The 18,774-nt window shown below is 53.9% G+C and overlaps 2 protein-coding genes and 1 long non-coding RNA gene across 4 annotated transcripts in view; 2 read left to right on the top strand and 1 right to left on the bottom strand.

Moving 5' to 3' along the window:
- The window catches only part of LOC145527776 (uncharacterized), a 681,763-nt gene that overhangs the window by 307,727 nt on the left and 355,262 nt on the right, over positions 1 to 18,774 (bottom strand). The window contains exons 47-48 of the long non-coding RNA XR_014069857.1: positions 15,089 to 15,200; positions 7,444 to 7,555 (exon numbers count right to left, since the gene is read on the bottom strand). This is a non-coding gene — a long non-coding RNA (uncharacterized LOC145527776). The remainder of the gene's footprint in view (positions 1 to 7,443; positions 7,556 to 15,088; positions 15,201 to 18,774) is intronic.
- Positions 339 to 5,421, top strand: LOC145527768 (uncharacterized). The gene is made up of 3 exons (XM_081545840.1): positions 339 to 3,792; positions 4,192 to 4,504; positions 4,762 to 5,421. Exons 1-3 carry the CDS (start codon positions 3,382 to 3,384, stop codon positions 4,974 to 4,976), a joined length of 939 nt encoding a protein of 312 aa, XP_081401966.1. The 5' UTR covers positions 339 to 3,381; the 3' UTR covers positions 4,977 to 5,421.
- Positions 7,787 to 13,066, top strand: LOC145527767 (uncharacterized). Of its 2 annotated transcripts, XM_081545839.1 has the most exons (3): positions 7,787 to 11,437; positions 11,837 to 12,149; positions 12,407 to 13,066. In XM_081545839.1, the coding sequence occupies exons 1-3, from the start codon at positions 11,027 to 11,029 to the stop codon at positions 12,619 to 12,621; spliced, it is 939 nt and encodes a 312-aa protein (XP_081401965.1). In that variant the 5' UTR covers positions 7,787 to 11,026; the 3' UTR covers positions 12,622 to 13,066. The 2 variants fall into 2 exon arrangements, with proteins under 2 accessions (XP_081401965.1, XP_081401964.1); XM_081545838.1 differs by having other exon boundaries at positions 11,837 to 13,066.

The raw sequence follows: 18,774 nt of genomic DNA, 5'->3' as shown, positions 1-18,774 counted from the left end.
CCCCTACCCCAGCAGGACGAGAGCTCGTCTTCCCCTGGCTTCCAGCGGGAGGCCCGGCCCTGGGCCCCGATTGGGCACTGCCCCAGCCCGGAGCCAATCACAGTGGCCAGGGAGGTGGAACGCACCGATTGGCCAGGGCCAGGTCATGTGACCATACTCCCCAGGAAACTCAAATATTACCAAGGTTCCCTAAGAAACCAATGAACAAAATTATCCAGTAAAGGCAAACCGTACTTTTTAATGAGGCCAATGTCACAGAAAAAAAAAAAAAATGCTCCACAGTAAACTGCTCAAGGAAGCTACTAAATAAACTTTCAGAAAAGTGTAGTAGGTTTTTTTTTTTTAAATAGGGTGACGGAGAGATATACCTTTCCCATCTATGTGAATTTAGGTTTAAACTAGATTTCCCTTGGCTGTTATATAAGACAAAAAAACCCACATCACCCTCTTTCACTCCCCCCCACCCCCAAAAAGTGTTTTAATCTATTGAATTTTTGTGTCCTCAGTTGTGTCTGATTCACGGCAACTCACGAACTCTACACAGCCAGGCTCTTCCGTCCATGGAATTCAGGGCAATTTTTTCTGTCCCAGTAAATGCCCACCCTGGGTGATCCAAAGGCAAGGGCTCAGAGGCTCCTGAGAGACTAACTAACTCCTTTCAGCTGAGCACAGAGCTGGCTCCTCACTGGGATGCCTGTGGCCTGGGGCTCCCAGAGGGGAGAGCAGCACTCGCCCCACCGTGTGGTCACTGCTGGAAGTGCAGGCTGCTCCTCACTCCCCCTTGACAGTGTCCCTGAGGGCAGAACAGTGTGAATCGAATCAAGGTGGAAATGCAAACTCCAATGCAACCAACCTTCCCACAAGGTCTCCAAAACCACTCAGGAACAGGGAATTGGAAACTGCAGGGGATGACATGAATGGAGATGGAGACTTGACACCTTACACCGAGTTCACTTCCAGTTATCCCTAGACAAACTTTCCATGAAAACTTGTCACAAATCTAGAAGAACAATGAGCAGAAACCGGACACGTGCTTTGAGTCTTCACACACAAAACTAAAAGGCAGTCCACAAAAAAACCCCAGAGAATACAGTGGACTTTGCAAAATCAAAGATATCTACTGTGGGAAAGACCTCATGACAAAAGCAAAAGACAGGTCATACATCGCGAGACGAATGAGTGGAAACACAAAGCTTATCAAGGATGTGTCTCCAAACAGACAAAGAACGCCAACACAACAAGCCTGTGAAAACTAGGGAAAGGTCTGAAGGGACACCAGACGGAGGAAGACACACACAGAGTATCCCGGATGATGTCCAGCACTGAGGGCCTGAAGAAACAACAGTCTAGTTGCACCCCCTCAGGCCTGTGTGACCGTGGATGAGGCCTCTGTTTCCCGGTGGCTCTGAGACATGGACAGGGAGGAAGGGGAAGAGAAGTCACTTGCATTTCTAATACTCACAGCAAAGTCTTCCAATGAGAAGGGAATTATCACCCCCACTGACAATGCCATTCACTGAAGTGATACCCACGAGTCCATCTACCCCAGAAGGGAAGGATGGACCTGTTCTCACAAAACGGCGAGAGATGGAAGGAGGAAGATCAAGCCCACACCAATCACTGGAAAGAGAAGCTGTGCTCAGGGCTTGAAAGAATTCCTATTGGGAAAATCATGTCACAGCCCCACATGGCAATCCACAGCTTCCATGCTATTCCTCCCAAAATGCCAATGCATTTTCGCACCGAACAAAGAATTGCAAAGGGGGTACGGAAACAGAAAGGAGCCTACATTGTCAATACAATCCGACGAAAAAGCCCCGATACGGACATCCAAGGTTGTGTGAAAGGAAATTAGACGACCAAACTAGGATCCTCAGGAGAGTATCGGAGAAGGCAATGGCGACCCACTCCAGTACTCTTGCCTGGAAAATGTCCTGGACGGAGGAGCCTGGTAGGCTGCAGGCCATGGGGTCATGCAGAGTCAGACACGACTGAAGTGACTTAGCCGCAGCAGCAGCAGCAGCAGGACAGTATGCTATTGGGAATACAACAACACACACAGATCCAGATCGATGGAATAAAGTTGAGGGTCCAGAAACAAACCCCAGCATCCATGGTCAACTCATCTCTGACACAGACGGGGAGAATATCCAAATGGGAACAGGAAAGCCTCTTCAATCAATGTCCATGGGAAAACCAGACAGCTACATCTGAAGAACGCTATTGGTTTTGATCTCATACCACCTCAATATCGGGGAAAAACCTCACCCTAAAGACTGATGTCATGAGATAGCTAGAAAGAAGCGTAGGTCAAAGGCTCCTTAACATCAGAGTCTCCTTGCCATTTGCTGGGCGGAGGTCGAAATGGGTCTCTTCAAGTAAGGGAAAGAGGTAAACGAAGTACACCACGGGGTTTCCATCCAATGGAACCTCTTCACAACAGAGAAGCTAAGCATTCACAAATGCAAAAGATAGGAAACGGAACACGAGAGACTCCTTGCAAGTGGTGTATCTGAGAAGGGGTTCATATGGAAAGAGGAAGAATGCACAGCACTCAGATTCCAAGAAACACCACCACCACCCTTGACCCTTCCCCCATGACCAACTCTGACCTAAAGCCTTTCTCTCCCTCTAACCTATCCCTAAAACATAACCCTCATCTAATCATATACATGTGCATCCCTAGCATCCATCCATCCATCCACACACGAGAGAGAAAGAGGAAGACACAGACGGAATTGAGAAAGGAAAAGAGAGGGACACAGCCAGAGAGAGACACGGAACCAAAGAGAGGAAAGGAGTCGATGGTCCAGACTTTTCCTCAATCTGTCTCGAAGGTAGAAGCAATGACAGCGCCCTTCCACCCCAGAAGGGGGAAAAGGACGGAAGGTTTGGAGAGGAAAAGACAAGAACGCAGGGAGCCAGTAGAAGCTCAGCCACCCGCAGAAGCCGAGCTGGGACACTTCAACAGAATCTCAATGGAAACAGAGGACCAGAAAGTTGGCTAATCTTTTCTATAAGAGAGGGAGACCTTCGAGTCTTCCTTTCGGTCCTCCAACTTGGATGCGGGGTCTCAAAACAGTCAGGAGGGGGAGTGCCTTTTCCTGGGTACCACGGCGCATCCAGGCCTCGTTCTGCCCCATTCTGTGCTGTGCCAGCCCTGGATGGAATCTTTCTTTCTGAAGTCTCAGCGCACGAGCTCCACGTGATATCGGCCCCAGGTGGAAAGGCATGGAGCTGCTCGTAGGCCGACAGGCCTAGGAAGCAGATGGGAGAATGACCCCCACTCTGCAGATGGAGAGACTGGGGAAACCCTGAGGGGCATATGGTTGTCAAGGGCCACACCACTTATGAGAAGAAGGAGCCTGGTCTGAGAGCAGCATGGTCCTCGGAGCTCAGGCCCTGGCTGAACCCAGGCCTCCCCAGGGCTGTGGGCTGGGCCGTGTGGGTGTCACTGTGCCTGCACATGGCCTAAGGGGGGTGATCGAGCAGTCAGAAACCCAGAGATTCCCTTGGGAAGTTTTGGGGAAGGGACCTCAGCACGAACCCCAGGAGATGATGTCACCTGCCGGCAACAGAACCCAACAGAACCCGCAATCCGGGTATCCAGGCCTCCAGAGCGGAGAGGAGCCCCCAGCCAGATCACTTGCTGCCAAGATGTTCTGCTGTTTGCCCCTGCCCAGAGGCCGGGGCCTCAGGAGAGCTCACAGGCAGTGTGCGTGGGCACCCTGTCGACGTTGGCTCAGGACACCCCCGAGAGGCCTCTGGCCCTTTGCCCGGAGAAACAGAAAGGTAACACGGGGAGCCCCAGGCCGGGCCAGGCCACCTCTCCCATGCCACCCGGAAACACCGGGTCCTTTGCCTGTGTGTGGGGATGCGGGTTTCTCGGGCTGTGTCCCCCTCAAGGAAGCCCAGGCGGATGTGGGGTCAGAAGCCTGTGGACAAGTTGTGTCCACACCCCAGGGGAGAGCAGGCTGGGCGGGATGGGGAGAGTGTGGGCAGCGCCGGCCCGCCAGGCTGACCTCACACCCTCAGATGGGTCTCTTTCCTCCCGGGTGGGGATCTGAGCAGACACACGTCTCTGACCCTTCTGGGAAAAGAAGTTCGAGCAGGCAGAAGCAGCGGCTCCACTGGCCAGGCCCAGCTCGGAAAACTCCCAGCATGGCTGGCTGACGGTCACTGTCGTTGCAGAGCTTCCCACGTGATGAGGCCGAGGACGGGGACACCCCATCCAGCTCCCAGAGGGAGGGGTCGGAGCACCACCCGCCCGCCCGTGAGGCCCAGTGCAGGCTCCAGGTCAGCGTGCCCACGGAGGCATCAGCCCCACCGGGGGAGACGCGGAGGTGGGGAAGGCCTGCTGCCGAGACACCGCCCAGGATACAGCCGGCGGCCCAGTCTGAGGCTGCCACGGAGCTCAGCACACCCGGCTCCGACCCAGAGTCCAGAGAACCCCGGCCTCTGAGGCACCAGGAGGACCTGGAGCCCAGCACGCCAGAGCACAGAGGTGAGGACGCTGGGGCTGGTGCACGGGAGTGTGTGGGGAGGGGTGCTGAGCTACACAGGGACGAGTCCCCGAAAGCTGCTGCTGGGCCTGCAGCAAGCGCTGGCCTCACACCCCCCGCCCCCCATCTTGCACACTTCAGTCCCAAAAGACATCTGACGCTGGGTATTCTTTGGGAACCTCTTGGAAGGTTTCTGTCCCGGGGTACGCACATGCCAAGGCTGGCCTGTGGGCAAACTTTGCTTCTCCCCCAACTCTAGCACTGGCCTCCAACTGGAACCAGGCTCCACTTCCCAGACCTGTCCCTAAAGAGGTGGTGGCTCCAGGTGCAGGACCCAGGGATCCACCGAGGGCAGATGGAGAACCGAGACTTGCCCTCGCAGAGACACCAGGCCAGCTGGGTACTGGCCAGCACACCGGGCAGATCGGATCTCCGTGCCTGCAGGACCCCCAGCCCCAGGCACCCCCTGGGTGAGATGATGTCCCACCCCCTCAGCGAGAACCTCCACCTCCACGTGCACCTCTACCTGCTCGGGCTTTGGCAAGAGAACCCGAGGCAGAGGAGGAGTCACCGCCTCGGCAGGGAGAGCCTGCCCTGGCTCCCGCGCAACACCCAGATGCCCACGATCACTCACCCAGCCCTGCAGGGAGAAAGAGCCCCCGCTCTGGACAGAGACCCAGAGCCCTTGCCGGAAACACCACGTCCAGGGGAGCGGTCGGCTCTGCAGCCTCCATCCCTGTCTGCTCACCGTGGATGCCGGCAACTCGGTCTGCCCCCAGGGGACATGGAGTTCCTTTCCCCTGAACTGCTTTGCATTTGGTTTCTTTCCACCTTTCTGGTGATGTTTTATTTTTTCTATGGTTTCCTGTATTTTTGTTTTTTAAGTTGGGATTAGTAAACTTTTTCATCATTGTTGCAATCTGGGATCACTGTTGTGTAACTCTGGTGATACTGTGTTACCATCACCACTTTGTAGTTTCAGACCCGTTCGATCTTTATGCCCCACCCCCCAACAAAGCCTGGATTCAAGGCAAGCACGCCCTGTTCATCCCTCCCCCCGATCCTGAACACAATTTCATCTTTTCTTTCTGCATTCCTTCCTATATTCTTGGTGTCCCCAAACAATGACTCTCAGTGAAATGACTGAAGGAGTGTTTTTCGGACTCTCCACCTATTGTAAGACTCCATTGGAGAGTTCTCATTTTTATGTCATTTGAACTAGCCTTTGATAGCTGAAAGGACGGTGTACGTCCTTTCAAGATACCATGTGCCAAACGAAGCCCTTTTGGCAACTGCCATCATTATCTCCAGGCAGGCATTGCTGTTTGAAGGGTGACATCTCAGCCAGAAGGCAGAGGCTGAGCTCCTCTTGTTGCACCAGCTCCCAAAAGAAGCCAAGAAAGGGAGCTGGAACAACAAACCACCCCCATGCCCAGGAAAGCGTTCTTCATGACAGAAGGCTAGAAAATGACCCAACATCCTTGTGGCCCAGAACCACTCTAGAAAATCACTGTTCCATAAAAAAGAGAAACACATGGGAAGTTCCAAGGAGAGGCAATGCCCATGGCCAGTGTACTTGAGAGACGGCCTGACCGCTCCGGGGAAGACACGCACCGACGGAACCCCTTGGGAAACAGCAGTGATAGTCCTCACCGTCGTAAGGGTTTCCTCTGGGGACAACCTGCCCTGGGCACCACACGAGGGAGCAGACCGGCTTCTCTTCCTCTGCCCCCACACCATTCACTCATGAAGGCAGCTCAGGTGTTCTCATGCCCTGCCTGCCTGCCTGCCTGGCTCATCCGTGAGCTGTGACCACCTCCAGGGTAGGACTCCACCTTTTCCTCTCTGTGTACCGTGAATCTGCACACAGTGGGCTTTCAGAACCTTAGGAGACTTGAGCCATTCCCGCTCGAGCCAGAACCCTCCCCAGGAAGGAAAACAGCTGTGGAGTCATTTTGGCCCCAGCACTGGTTCCGAAAGCCTGGCGGCTCCTACAGCCTCTACGGTGTGAAGAGGGAGGTCCCTTTTGACAGAGCTTTCCGGCTCTCAGATCTAAGCTGTTGTTTCACTGTCAGCTGTGTCTTCCGTTGCAGCCAGGTGGGCCACGCTGCTCCAAAGGAGCTCACAAGCTGAGTTTCAAGGGAGGACAGGGATGGCTACAACGTGCTGCAAACTGAGTGAGGGTCCCCACAATCCTCAGCAAAGGTCTGTGGTGTGCAAGTGGGGAGTAGAGGGCCCCCAAGTTCCAAAGGAAGGGAGGTAGTCGGGAGCTAAAGCCCTTGGCTGCTGTGGTAGCAGCTGCAGATGGCAGCTCGTCCACAGTGCACTTCGAATGAGGTCATATGAGCGGGACTCTGGAAATGGCTCCGAAATCAAGAGAAAGGGGTCAGGGTATGTAGGAATCCGCCGGGGGTGGGGGGTGGATGAAGGAAGGTGTCCCTCCTCTCTCCAGTGCAATTTGGTTTGGTGAGTCTCAAAGCTACCAGATGGCACTTCCCAAGTCAGGCCCCCACAGGAATCAGGGTGGGCTGCCTGCCTCGGCCCCTGCCACAGGGACAAGCCACACCAGTGGCCTCCCTGAGCTCCAATGGCCGGATCTGGGGGGTCCTGTCTGGGTGCACACCTCCTTGCTGTGGCCAAGTTCCCCCCTTCTCTGAGCACCAGCTTCATCCTCTCGAATGAGGACATCGATTGCTACCTTGGCACGTTACTCTCTTCATCCTCTGAAGGCTCATTAGGCTTATCCTACAATTACTAGCTGGCCCGAAGAGATATCTCCTGAATCCAGATTAACCTGGAGTCTCCCAGGCTCATCTGGCATGTCTTCCCTGAAGTCTGCCAAAACCCACACCCTTGCATTTCCAGGGACTCCCCTTAGCCAGCTGGGCAGAAAACCCAGCATGCTTCAAACAAGCTGACAGAAAAGTGGGAGAGGACTCACGGGCAGACGGCTTCCCTCAGGTCTCGGGTGGAGCTCTGGGACCACAGCAGCAACGGGCCATCCCAGGCCCTGGGCTCAGCAGCGCCCTCATTCTCAGGCCGGCGGCTCTGCCCTGAGGGGAGCAGGAACGTCACCAACTGCCGCAGGCGGACCTCAAGCCCCTCCCACTGCTGGAGCCTGACCTGCCCCGGCCCCACCCCTTCCCCTACCCCAGCAGGACGAGAGCTCGTCTTCCCCTGGCTTCCAGCGGGAGGCCCGGCCCTGGGCCCCGATTGGGCACTGCCCCAGCCCGGAGCCAATCACAGTGGCCAGGGAGGTGGAACGCACCGATTGGCCAGGGCCAGGTCATGTGACCATACTCCCCAGGAAACTCAAATATTACCAAGGTTCCCTAAGAAACCAATGAACAAAATTATCCAGTAAAGGCAAACCGTACTTTTTAATGAGGCCAATGTCACAGAAAAAAAAAAAAAATGCTCCACAGTAAACTGCTCAAGGAAGCTACTAAATAAACTTTCAGAAAAGTGTAGTAGGTTTTTTTTTTTTAAATAGGGTGACGGAGAGATATACCTTTCCCATCTATGTGAATTTAGGTTTAAACTAGATTTCCCTTGGCTGTTATATAAGACAAAAAAACCCACATCACCCTCTTTCACTCCCCCCCACCCCCAAAAAGTGTTTTAATCTATTGAATTTTTGTGTCCTCAGTTGTGTCTGATTCACGGCAACTCACGAACTCTACACAGCCAGGCTCTTCCGTCCATGGAATTCAGGGCAATTTTTTCTGTCCCAGTAAATGCCCACCCTGGGTGATCCAAAGGCAAGGGCTCAGAGGCTCCTGAGAGACTAACTAACTCCTTTCAGCTGAGCACAGAGCTGGCTCCTCACTGGGATGCCTGTGGCCTGGGGCTCCCAGAGGGGAGAGCAGCACTCGCCCCACCGTGTGGTCACTGCTGGAAGTGCAGGCTGCTCCTCACTCCCCCTTGACAGTGTCCCTGAGGGCAGAACAGTGTGAATCGAATCAAGGTGGAAATGCAAACTCCAATGCAACCAACCTTCCCACAAGGTCTCCAAAACCACTCAGGAACAGGGAATTGGAAACTGCAGGGGATGACATGAATGGAGATGGAGACTTGACACCTTACACCGAGTTCACTTCCAGTTATCCCTAGACAAACTTTCCATGAAAACTTGTCACAAATCTAGAAGAACAATGAGCAGAAACCGGACACGTGCTTTGAGTCTTCACACACAAAACTAAAAGGCAGTCCACAAAAAAAACCCAGAGAATACAGTGGACTTTGCAAAATCAAAGATATCTACTGTGGGAAAGACCTCATGACAAAAGCAAAAGACAGGTCATACATCGCGAGACGAATGAGTGGAAACACAAAGCTTATCAAGGATGTGTCTCCAAACAGACAAAGAACGCCAACACAACAAGCCTGTGAAAACTAGGGAAAGGTCTGAAGGGACACCAGACGGAGGAAGACACACACAGAGTATCCCGGATGATGTCCAGCACTGAGGGCCTGAAGAAACAACAGTCTAGTTGCACCCCCTCAGGCCTGTGTGACCGTGGATGAGGCCTCTGTTTCCCGGTGGCTCTGAGACATGGACAGGGAGGAAGGGGAAGAGAAGTCACTTGCATTTCTAATACTCACAGCAAAGTCTTCCAATGAGAAGGGAATTATCACCCCCACTGACAATGCCATTCACTGAAGTGATACCCACGAGTCCATCTACCCCAGAAGGGAAGGATGGACCTGTTCTCACAAAACGGCGAGAGATGGAAGGAGGAAGATCAAGCCCACACCAATCACTGGAAAGAGAAGCTGTGCTCAGGGCTTGAAAGAATTCCTATTGGGAAAATCATGTCACAGCCCCACATGGCAATCCACAGCTTCCATGCTATTCCTCCCAAAATGCCAATGCATTTTCGCACCGAACAAAGAATTGCAAAGGGGGTACGGAAACAGAAAGGAGCCTACATTGTCAATACAATCCGACGAAAAAGCCCCGATACGGACATCCAAGGTTGTGTGAAAGGAAATTAGACGACCAAACTAGGATCCTCAGGAGAGTATCGGAGAAGGCAATGGCGACCCACTCCAGTACTCTTGCCTGGAAAATGTCCTGGACGGAGGAGCCTGGTAGGCTGCAGGCCATGGGGTCATGCAGAGTCAGACACGACTGAAGTGACTTAGCAGCAGCAGCAGCAGCAGCAGGACAGTATGCTATTGGGAATACAACAACACACACAGATCCAGATCGATGGAATAAAGTTGAGGGTCCAGAAACAAACCCCAGCATCCATGGTCAACTCATCTCTGACACAGACGGGGAGAATATCCAAATGGGAACAGGAAAGCCTCTTCAATCAATGTCCATGGGAAAACCAGACAGCTACATCTGAAGAACGCTATTGGTTTTGATCTCATACCACCTCAATATCGGGGAAAAACCTCACCCTAAAGACTGATGTCATGAGATAGCTAGAAAGAAGCGTAGGTCAAAGGCTCCTTAACATCAGAGTCTCCTTGCCATTTGCTGGGCGGAGGTCGAAATGGGTCTCTTCAAGTAAGGGAAAGAGGTAAACGAAGTACACCACGGGGTTTCCATCCAATGGAACCTCTTCACAACAGAGAAGCTAAGCATTCACAAATGCAAAAGATAGGAAACGGAACACGAGAGACTCCTTGCAAGTGGTGTATCTGAGAAGGGGTTCATATGGAAAGAGGAAGAATGCACAGCACTCAGATTCCAAGAAACACCACCACCACCCTTGACCCTTCCCCCATGACCAACTCTGACCTAAAGCCTTTCTCTCCCTCTAACCTATCCCTAAAACATAACCCTCATCTAATCATATACATGTGCATCCCTAGCATCCATCCATCCATCCACACACGAGAGAGAAAGAGGAAGACACAGACGGAATTGAGAAAGGAAAAGAGAGGGACACAGCCAGAGAGAGACACGGAACCAAAGAGAGGAAAGGAGTCGATGGTCCAGACTTTTCCTCAATCTGTCTCGAAGGTAGAAGCAATGACAGCGCCCTTCCACCCCAGAAGGGGGAAAAGGACGGAAGGTTTGGAGAGGAAAAGACAAGAACGCAGGGAGCCAGTAGAAGCTCAGCCACCCGCAGAAGCCGAGCTGGGACACTTCAACAGAATCTCAATGGAAACAGAGGACCAGAAAGTTGGCTACTCTTTTCTATAAGAGAGGGAGACCTTCGAGTCTTCCTTTCGGTCCTCCAACTTGGATGCGGGGTCTCAAAACAGTCAGGAGGGGGAGTGCCTTTTCCTGGGTACCACGGCGCATCCAGGCCTCGTTCTGCCCCATTCTGTGCTGTGTCAGCCCTGGATGGAATCTTTCTTTCTGAAGTCTCAGCGCACGAGCTCCACGTGATATCGGCCCCAGGTGGAAAGGCATGGAGCTGCTCGTAGGCCGACAGGCCTAGGAAGCAGATGGGAGAATGACCCCCACTCTGCAGATGGAGAGACTGGGGAAACCCTGAGGGGCATATGGTTGTCAAGGGCCACACCACTTATGAGAAGAAGGAGCCTGGTCTGAGAGCAGCATGGTCCTCGGAGCTCAGGCCCTGGCTGAACCCAGGCCTCCCCAGGGCTGTGGGCTGGGCCGTGTGGGTGTCACTGTGCCTGCACATGGCCTAAGGGGGGTGATCGAGCAGTCAGAAACCCAGAGATTCCCTTGGGAAGTTTTGGGGAAGGGACCTCAGCACGAACCCCAGGAGATGATGTCACCTGCCGGCAACAGAACCCAACAGAACCCGCAATCCGGGTATCCAGGCCTCCAGAGCGGAGAGGAGCCCCCAGCCAGATCACTTGCTGCCAAGATGTTCTGCTGTTTGCCCCTGCCCAGAGGCCGGGGCCTCAGGAGAGCTCACAGGCAGTGTGCGTGGGCACCCTGTCGACGTTGGCTCAGGACACCCCCGAGAGGCCTCTGGCCCTTTGCCCGGAGAAACAGAAAGGTAACACGGGGAGCCCCAGGCCGGGCCAGGCCACCTCTCCCATGCCACCCGGAAACACCGGGTCCTTTGCCTGTGTGTGGGGATGCGGGTTTCTCGGGCTGTGTCCCCCTCAAGGAAGCCCAGGCGGATGTGGGGTCAGAAGCCTGTGGACAAGTTGTGTCCACACCCCAGGGGAGAGCAGGCTGGGCGGGATGGGGAGAGTGTGGGCAGCGCCGGCCCGCCAGGCTGACCTCACACCCTCAGATGGGTCTCTTTCCTCCCGGGTGGGGATCTGAGCAGACACACGTCTCTGACCCTTCTGGGAAGAGAAGTTCGAGCAGGCAGAAGCAGCGGCTCCACTGGCCAGGCCCAGCTCGGAAAACTCCCAGCATGGCTGGCTGACGGTCACTGTCGTTGCAGAGCTTCCCACGTGATGAGGCCGAGGACGGGGACACCCCATCCAGCTCCCAGAGGGAGGGGTCGGAGCACCACCCGCCCGCCCGTGAGGCCCAGTGCAGGCTCCAGGTCAGCGTGCCCACGGAGGCATCAGCCCCACCGGGGGAGACGCGGAGGTGGGGAAGGCCTGCTGCCGAGACACCGCCCAGGATACAGCCGGCGGCCCAGTCTGAGGCTGCCACGGAGCTCAGCACACCCGGCTCCGACCCAGAGTCCAGAGAACCCCGGCCTCTGAGGCACCAGGAGGACCTGGAGCCCAGCACGCCAGAGCACAGAGGTGAGGACGCTGGGGCTGGTGCACGGGAGTGTGTGGGGAGGGGTGCTGAGCTACACAGGGACGAGTCCCCGAAAGCTGCTGCTGGGCCTGCAGCAAGCGCTGGCCTCACACCTCCCGCCCCCCATCTTGCACACTTCAGTCCCAAAAGACATCTGACGCTGGGTATTCTTTGGGAACCTCTTGGAAGGTTTCTGTCCCGGGGTACGCACATGCCAAGGCTGGCCTGTGGGCAAACTTTGCTTCTCCCCCAACTCTAGCACTGGCCTCCAACTGGAACCAGGCTCCACTTCCCAGACCTGTCCCTAAAGAGGTGGTGGCTCCAGGTGCAGGACCCAGGGATCCACCGAGGGCAGATGGAGAACCGAGACTTGCCCTCGCAGAGACACCAGGCCAGCTGGGTACTGGCCAGCACACCGGGCAGATCGGATCTCCGTGCCTGCAGGACCCCCAGCCCCAGGCACCCCCTGGGTGAGATGATGTCCCACCCCCTCAGCGAGAACCTCCACCTCCACGTGCACCTCTACCTGCTCGGGCTTTGGCAAGAGAACCCGAGGCAGAGGAGGAGTCACCGCCTCGGCAGGGAGAGCCTGCCCTGGCTCCCGCGCAACACCCAGATGCCCACGATCACTCACCCAGCCCTGCAGGGAGAAAGAGCCCCCGCTCTGGACAGAGACCCAGAGCCCTTGCCGGAAACACCACGTCCAGGGGAGCGGTCGGCTCTGCAGCCTCCATCCCTGTCTGCTCACCGTGGATGCCGGCAACTCGGTCTGCCCCCAGGGGACATGGAGTTCCTTTCCCCTGAACTGCTTTGCATTTGGTTTCTTTCCACCTTTCTGGTGATGTTTTATTTTTTCTATGGTTTCCTGTATTTTTGTTTTTTAAGTTGGGATTAGTAAACTTTTTCATCATTGTTGCAATCTGGGATCACTGTTGTGTAACTCTGGTGATACTGTGTTACCATCACCACTTTGTAGTTTCAGACCCGTTCGATCTTTATGCCCCACCCCCCAACAAAGCCTGGATTCAAGGCAAGCACGCCCTGTTCATCCCTTCCCCCGATCCTGAACACAATTTCATCTTTTCTTTCTGCATTCCTTCCTATATTCTTGGTGTCCCCAAACAATGACTCTCAGTGAAATGACTGAAGGAGTGTTTTTCGGACTCTCCACCTATTGTAAGACTCCATTGGAGAGTTCTCATTTTTATGTCATTTGAACTAGCCTTTGATAGCTGAAAGGACGGTGTACGTCCTTTCAAGATACCATGTGCCAAACGAAGCCCTTTTGGCAACTGCCATCATTATCTCCAGGCAGGCATTGCTGTTTGAAGGGTGACATCTCAGCCAGAAGGCAGAGGCTGAGCTCCTCTTGTTGCACCAGCTCCCAAAAGAAGCCAAGAAAGGGAGCTGGAACAACAAACCACCCCCATGCCCAGGAAAGCGTTCTTCATGACAGAAGGCTAGAAAATGACCCAACATCCTTGTGGCCCAGAACCACTCTAGAAAATCACTGTTCCATAAAAAAGAGAAACACATGGGAAGTTCCAAGGAGAGGCAATGCCCATGGCCAGTGTACTTGAGAGACGGCCTGACCGCTCCGGGGAAGACACGCACCGACGGAACCCCTTGGGAAACAGCAGTGATAGTCCTCACCGTCGTAAGGGTTTCCTCTGGGGACAACCTGCCCTGGGCACCACACGAGGGAGCAGACCGGCTTCTCTTCCTCTGCCCCCACACCATTCACTCATGAAGGCAGCTCAGGTGTTCTCATGCCCTGCCTGCCTGCCTGCCTGGCTCATCCGTGAGCTGTGACCACCTCCAGGGTAGGACTCCACCTTTTCCTCTCTGTGTACCGTGAATCTGCACACAGTGGGCTTTCAGAACCTTAGGAGACTTGAGCCATTCCCGCTCGAGCCAGAACCCTCCCCAGGAAGGAAAACAGCTGTGGAGTCATTTTGGCCCCAGCACTGGTTCCGAAAGCCTGGCGGCTCCTACAGCCTCTACGGTGTGAAGAGGGAGGTCCCTTTTGACAGAGCTTTCCGGCTCTCAGATCTAAGCTGTTGTTTCACTGTCAGCTGTGTCTTCCGTTGCAGCCAGGTGGGCCACGCTGCTCCAAAGGAGCTCACAAGCTGAGTTTCAAGGGAGGACAGGGATGGCTACAACGTGCTGCAAACTGAGTGAGGGTCCCCACAATCCTCAGCAAAGGTCTGTGGTGTGCAAGTGGGGAGTAGAGGGCCCCCAAGTTCCAAAGGAAGGGAGGTAGTCGGGAGCTAAAGCCCTTGGCTGCAGTGGTAGCAGCTGCAGATGGCAGCTCGTCCACAGTGCACTTCGAATGAGGTCATATGAGCGGGACTCTGGAAATGGCTCCGAAATCAAGAGAAAGGGGTCAGGGTATGTAGGAATCCGCCGGGGGTGGGGGGTGGATGAAGGAAGGTGTCCCTCCTCTCTCCAGTGCAATTTGGTTTGGTGAGTCTCAAAGCTACCAGATGGCACTTCCCAAGTCAGGCCCCCACAGGAATCAGGGTGGGCTGCCTGCCTCGGCCCCTGCCACAGGGACAAGCCACACCAGTGGCCTCCCTGAGCTCCAATGGCCGGATCTGGGGGGTCCTGTCTGGGTGCACACCTCCTTGCTGTGGCCATGTTCCCCCCTTCTCTGAGCACCAGCTTCATCCTCTCGAATGAGGACATCGATTGCTACCTTGGCACGTTACTCTCTTCATCCTCTGAAGGCTCATTAGGCTTATCCTACAATTACTAGCTGGCCCGAAGAGATATCTCCTGAATCCAGATTAACCTGGAGTCTCCCAGGCTCATCTGGCATGTCTTCCCTGAAGTCTGCCAAAACCCACACCCTTGCATTTCCAGGGACTCCCCTTAGCCAGCTGGGCAGAAAACCCAGCATGCTTCAAACAAGCTGACAGACAAGTGGGAGAGGACTCACGGGCAGACGGCTTCCCTCAGGTCTCGGGTGGAGCTCTGGGACCACAGCAGCAACGGGCCATCCCAGGCCCTGGGCTCAGCAGCGCCCTCATTCTCAGGCCGGCGGCTCTGCCCTGAGGGGAGCAGGAACGTCACCAACTGCCGCAGGCGGACCTCAAGCCCCTCCCACTGCTGGAGCCTGACCTGCCCCGGCCCCACCCCTTCCCCTACCCCAGCAGGACGAGAGCTCGTCTTCCCCTGGCTTCCAGCGGGAGGCCCGGCCCTGGGCCCCGATTGGGCACTGCCCCAGCCCGGAGCCAATCACAGTGGCCAGGGAGGTGGAACGCACCGATTGGCCAGGGCCAGGTCATGTGACCATACTCCCCAGGAAACTCAAATATTACCAAGGTTCCCTAAGAAACCAATGAACAAAATTATCCAGTAAAGGCAAACCGTACTTTTTAATGAGGCCAATGTCACAGAAAAAAAAAAAAATGCTCCACAGTAAACTGCTCAAGGAAGCTACTAAATAAACTTTCAGAAAAGTGTAGTAGGTTTTTTTTTTTTAAATAGGGTGACGGAGAGATATACCTTTCCCATCTATGTGAATTTAGGTTTAAACTAGATTTCCCTTGGCTGTTATATAAGACAAAAAAACCCACATCACCCTCTTTCACTCCCCCCCACCCCCAAAAAGTGTTTTAATCTATTGAATTTTTGTGTCCTCAGTTGTGTCTGATTCACGGCAACTCACGAACTCTACACAGCCAGGCTCTTCCGTCCATGGAATTCAGGGCAATTTTTTCTGTCCCAGTAAATGCCCACCCTGGGTGATCCAAAGGCAAGGGCTCAGAGGCTCCTGAGAGACTAACTAACTCCTTTCAGCTGAGCACAGAGCTGGCTCCTCACTGGGATGCCTGTGGCCTGGGGCTCCCAGAGGGGAGAGCAGCACTCGCCCCACCGTGTGGTCACTGCTGGAAGTGCAGGCTGCTCCTCACTCCCCCTTGACAGTGTCCCTGAGGGCAGAACAGTGTGAATCGAATCAAGGTGGAAATGCAAACTCCAATGCAACCAACCTTCCCACAAGGTCTCCAAAACCACTCAGGAACAGGGAATTGGAAACTGCAGGGGATGACATGAATGGAGATGGAGACTTGACACCTTACACCGAGTTCACTTCCAGTTATCCCTAGACAAACTTTCCATGAAAACTTGTCACAAATCTAGAAGAACAATGAGCAGAAACCGGACACGTGCTTTGAGTCTTCACACACAAAACTAAAAGGCAGTCCACAAAAAAAACCCAGAGAATACAGTGGACTTTGCAAAATCAAAGATATCTACTGTGGGAAAGACCTCATGACAAAAGCAAAAGACAGGTCATACATCGCGAGACGAATGAGTGGAAACACAAAGCTTATCAAGGATGTGTCTCCAAACAGACAAAGAACGCCAACACAACAAGCCTGTGAAAACTAGGGAAAGGTCTGAAGGGACACCAGACGGAGGAAGACACACACAGAGTATCCCGGATGATGTCCAGCACTGAGGGCCTGAAGAAACAACAGTCTAGTTGCACCCCCTCAGGCCTGTGTGACCGTGGATGAGGCCTCTGTTTCCCGGTGGCTCTGAGACATGGACAGGGAGGAAGGGGAAGAGAAGTCACTTGCATTTCTAATACTCACAGCAAAGTCTTCCAATGAGAAGGGAATTATCACCCCCACTGACAATGCCATTCACTGAAGTGATACCCACGAGTCCATCTACCCCAGAAGGGAAGGATGGACCTGTTCTCACAAAACGGCGAGAGATGGAAGGAGGAAGATCAAGCCCACACCAATCACTGGAAAGAGAAGCTGTGCTCAGGGCTTGAAAGAATTCCTATTGGGAAAATCATGTCACAGCCCCACATGGCAATCCACAGCTTCCATGCTATTCCTCCCAAAATGCCAATGCATTTTCGCACCGAACAAAGAATTGCAAAGGGGGTACGGAAACAGAAAGGAGCCTACATTGTCAATACAATCCGACGAAAAAGCCCCGATACGGACATCCAAGGTTGTGTGAAAGGAAATTAGACGACCAAACTAGGATCCTCAGGAGAGTATCGGAGAAGGCAATGGCGACCCACTCCAGTACTCTTGCCTGGAAAATGTCCTGGACGGAGGAGCCTGGTAGGCTGCAGGCCATGGGGTCATGCAGAGTCAGACACGACTGAAGTGACTTAGCAGCAGCAGCAGCAGCAGCAGGACAGTATGCTATTGGGAATACAACAACACACACAGATCCAGATCGATGGAATAAAGTTGAGGGTCCAGAAACAAACCCCAGCATCCATGGTCAACTCATCTCTGACACAGACGGGGAGAATATCCAAATGGGAACAGGAAAGCCTCTTCAATCAATGTCCATGGGAAAACCAGACAGCTACATCTGAAGAACGCTATTGGTTTTGATCTCATACCACCTCAATATCGGGGAAAAACCTCACCCTAAAGACTGATGTCATGAGATAGCTAGAAAGAAGCGTAGGTCAAAGGCTCCTTAACATCAGAGTCTCCTTGCCATTTGCTGGGCGGAGGTCGAAATGGGTCTCTTCAAGTAAGGGAAAGAGGTAAACGAAGTACACCACGGGGTTTCCATCCAATGGAACCTCTTCACAACAGAGAAGCTAAGCATTCACAAATGCAAAAGATAGGAAACGGAACACGAGAGACTCCTTGCAAGTGGTGTATCTGAGAAGGGGTTCATATGGAAAGAGGAAGAATGCACAGCACTCAGATTCCAAGAAACACCACCACCACCCTTGACCCTTCCCCCATGACCAACTCTGACCTAAAGCCTTTCTCTCCCTCTAACCTATCCCTAAAACATAACCCTCATCTAATCATATACATGTGCATCCCTAGCATCCATCCATCCATCCACACACGAGAGAGAAAGAGGAAGACACAGACGGAATTGAGAAAGGAAAAGAGAGGGACACAGCCAGAGAGAGACACGGAACCAAAGAGAGGAAAGGAGTCGATGGTCCAGACTTTTCCTCAATCTGTCTCGAAGGTAGAAGCAATGACAGCGCCCTTCCACCCCAGAAGGGGGAAAAGGACGGAAGGTTTGGAGAGGAAAAGACAAGAACGCAGGGAGCCAGTAGAAGCTCAGCCACCCGCAGAAGCCGAGCTGGGACACTTCAACAGAATCTCAATGGAAACAGAGGACCAGAAAGTTGGCTAATATTTTCTATAAGAGAGGGAGACCTTCGAGTCTTCCTTTCGGTCCTCCAACTTGGATGCGGGGTCTCAAAACAGTCAGGAGGGGGAGTGCCTTTTCCTGGGTACCACGGCGCATCCAGGCCTCGTTCTGCCCCATTCTGTGCTGTGCCAGCCCTGGATGGAATCTTTCTTTCTGAAGTCTCAGCGCACGAGCTCCACGTGATATCGGCCCCAGGTGGAAAGGCATGGAGCTGCTCGTAGGCCGACAGGCCTAGGAAGCAGATGGGAGAATGACCCCCACTCTGCAGATGGAGAGACTGGGGAAACCCTGAGGGGCATATGGTTGTCAAGGGCCACACCACTTATGAGAAGAAGGAGCCTGGTCTGAGAGCAGCATGGTCCTCGGAGCTCAGGCCCTGGCTGAACCCAGGCCTCCCCAGGGCTGTGGGCTGGGCCGTGTGGGTGTCACTGTGCCTGCACATGGCCTAAGGGGGGTGAT

The sequence above is a fragment of the Giraffa tippelskirchi genome, chromosome 11 (assembly GCF_054371585.1).
Source record: "Giraffa tippelskirchi isolate mGirTip1 chromosome 11, T2T-mGirTip1v1.2.pri, whole genome shotgun sequence".
Classification (NCBI taxonomy): Eukaryota; Metazoa; Chordata; class Mammalia; order Artiodactyla; family Giraffidae; genus Giraffa; species Giraffa tippelskirchi.
Note: the sequence above shows the minus strand (reverse complement) of the source record. Positions and strands in the feature narration are given on the sequence as shown.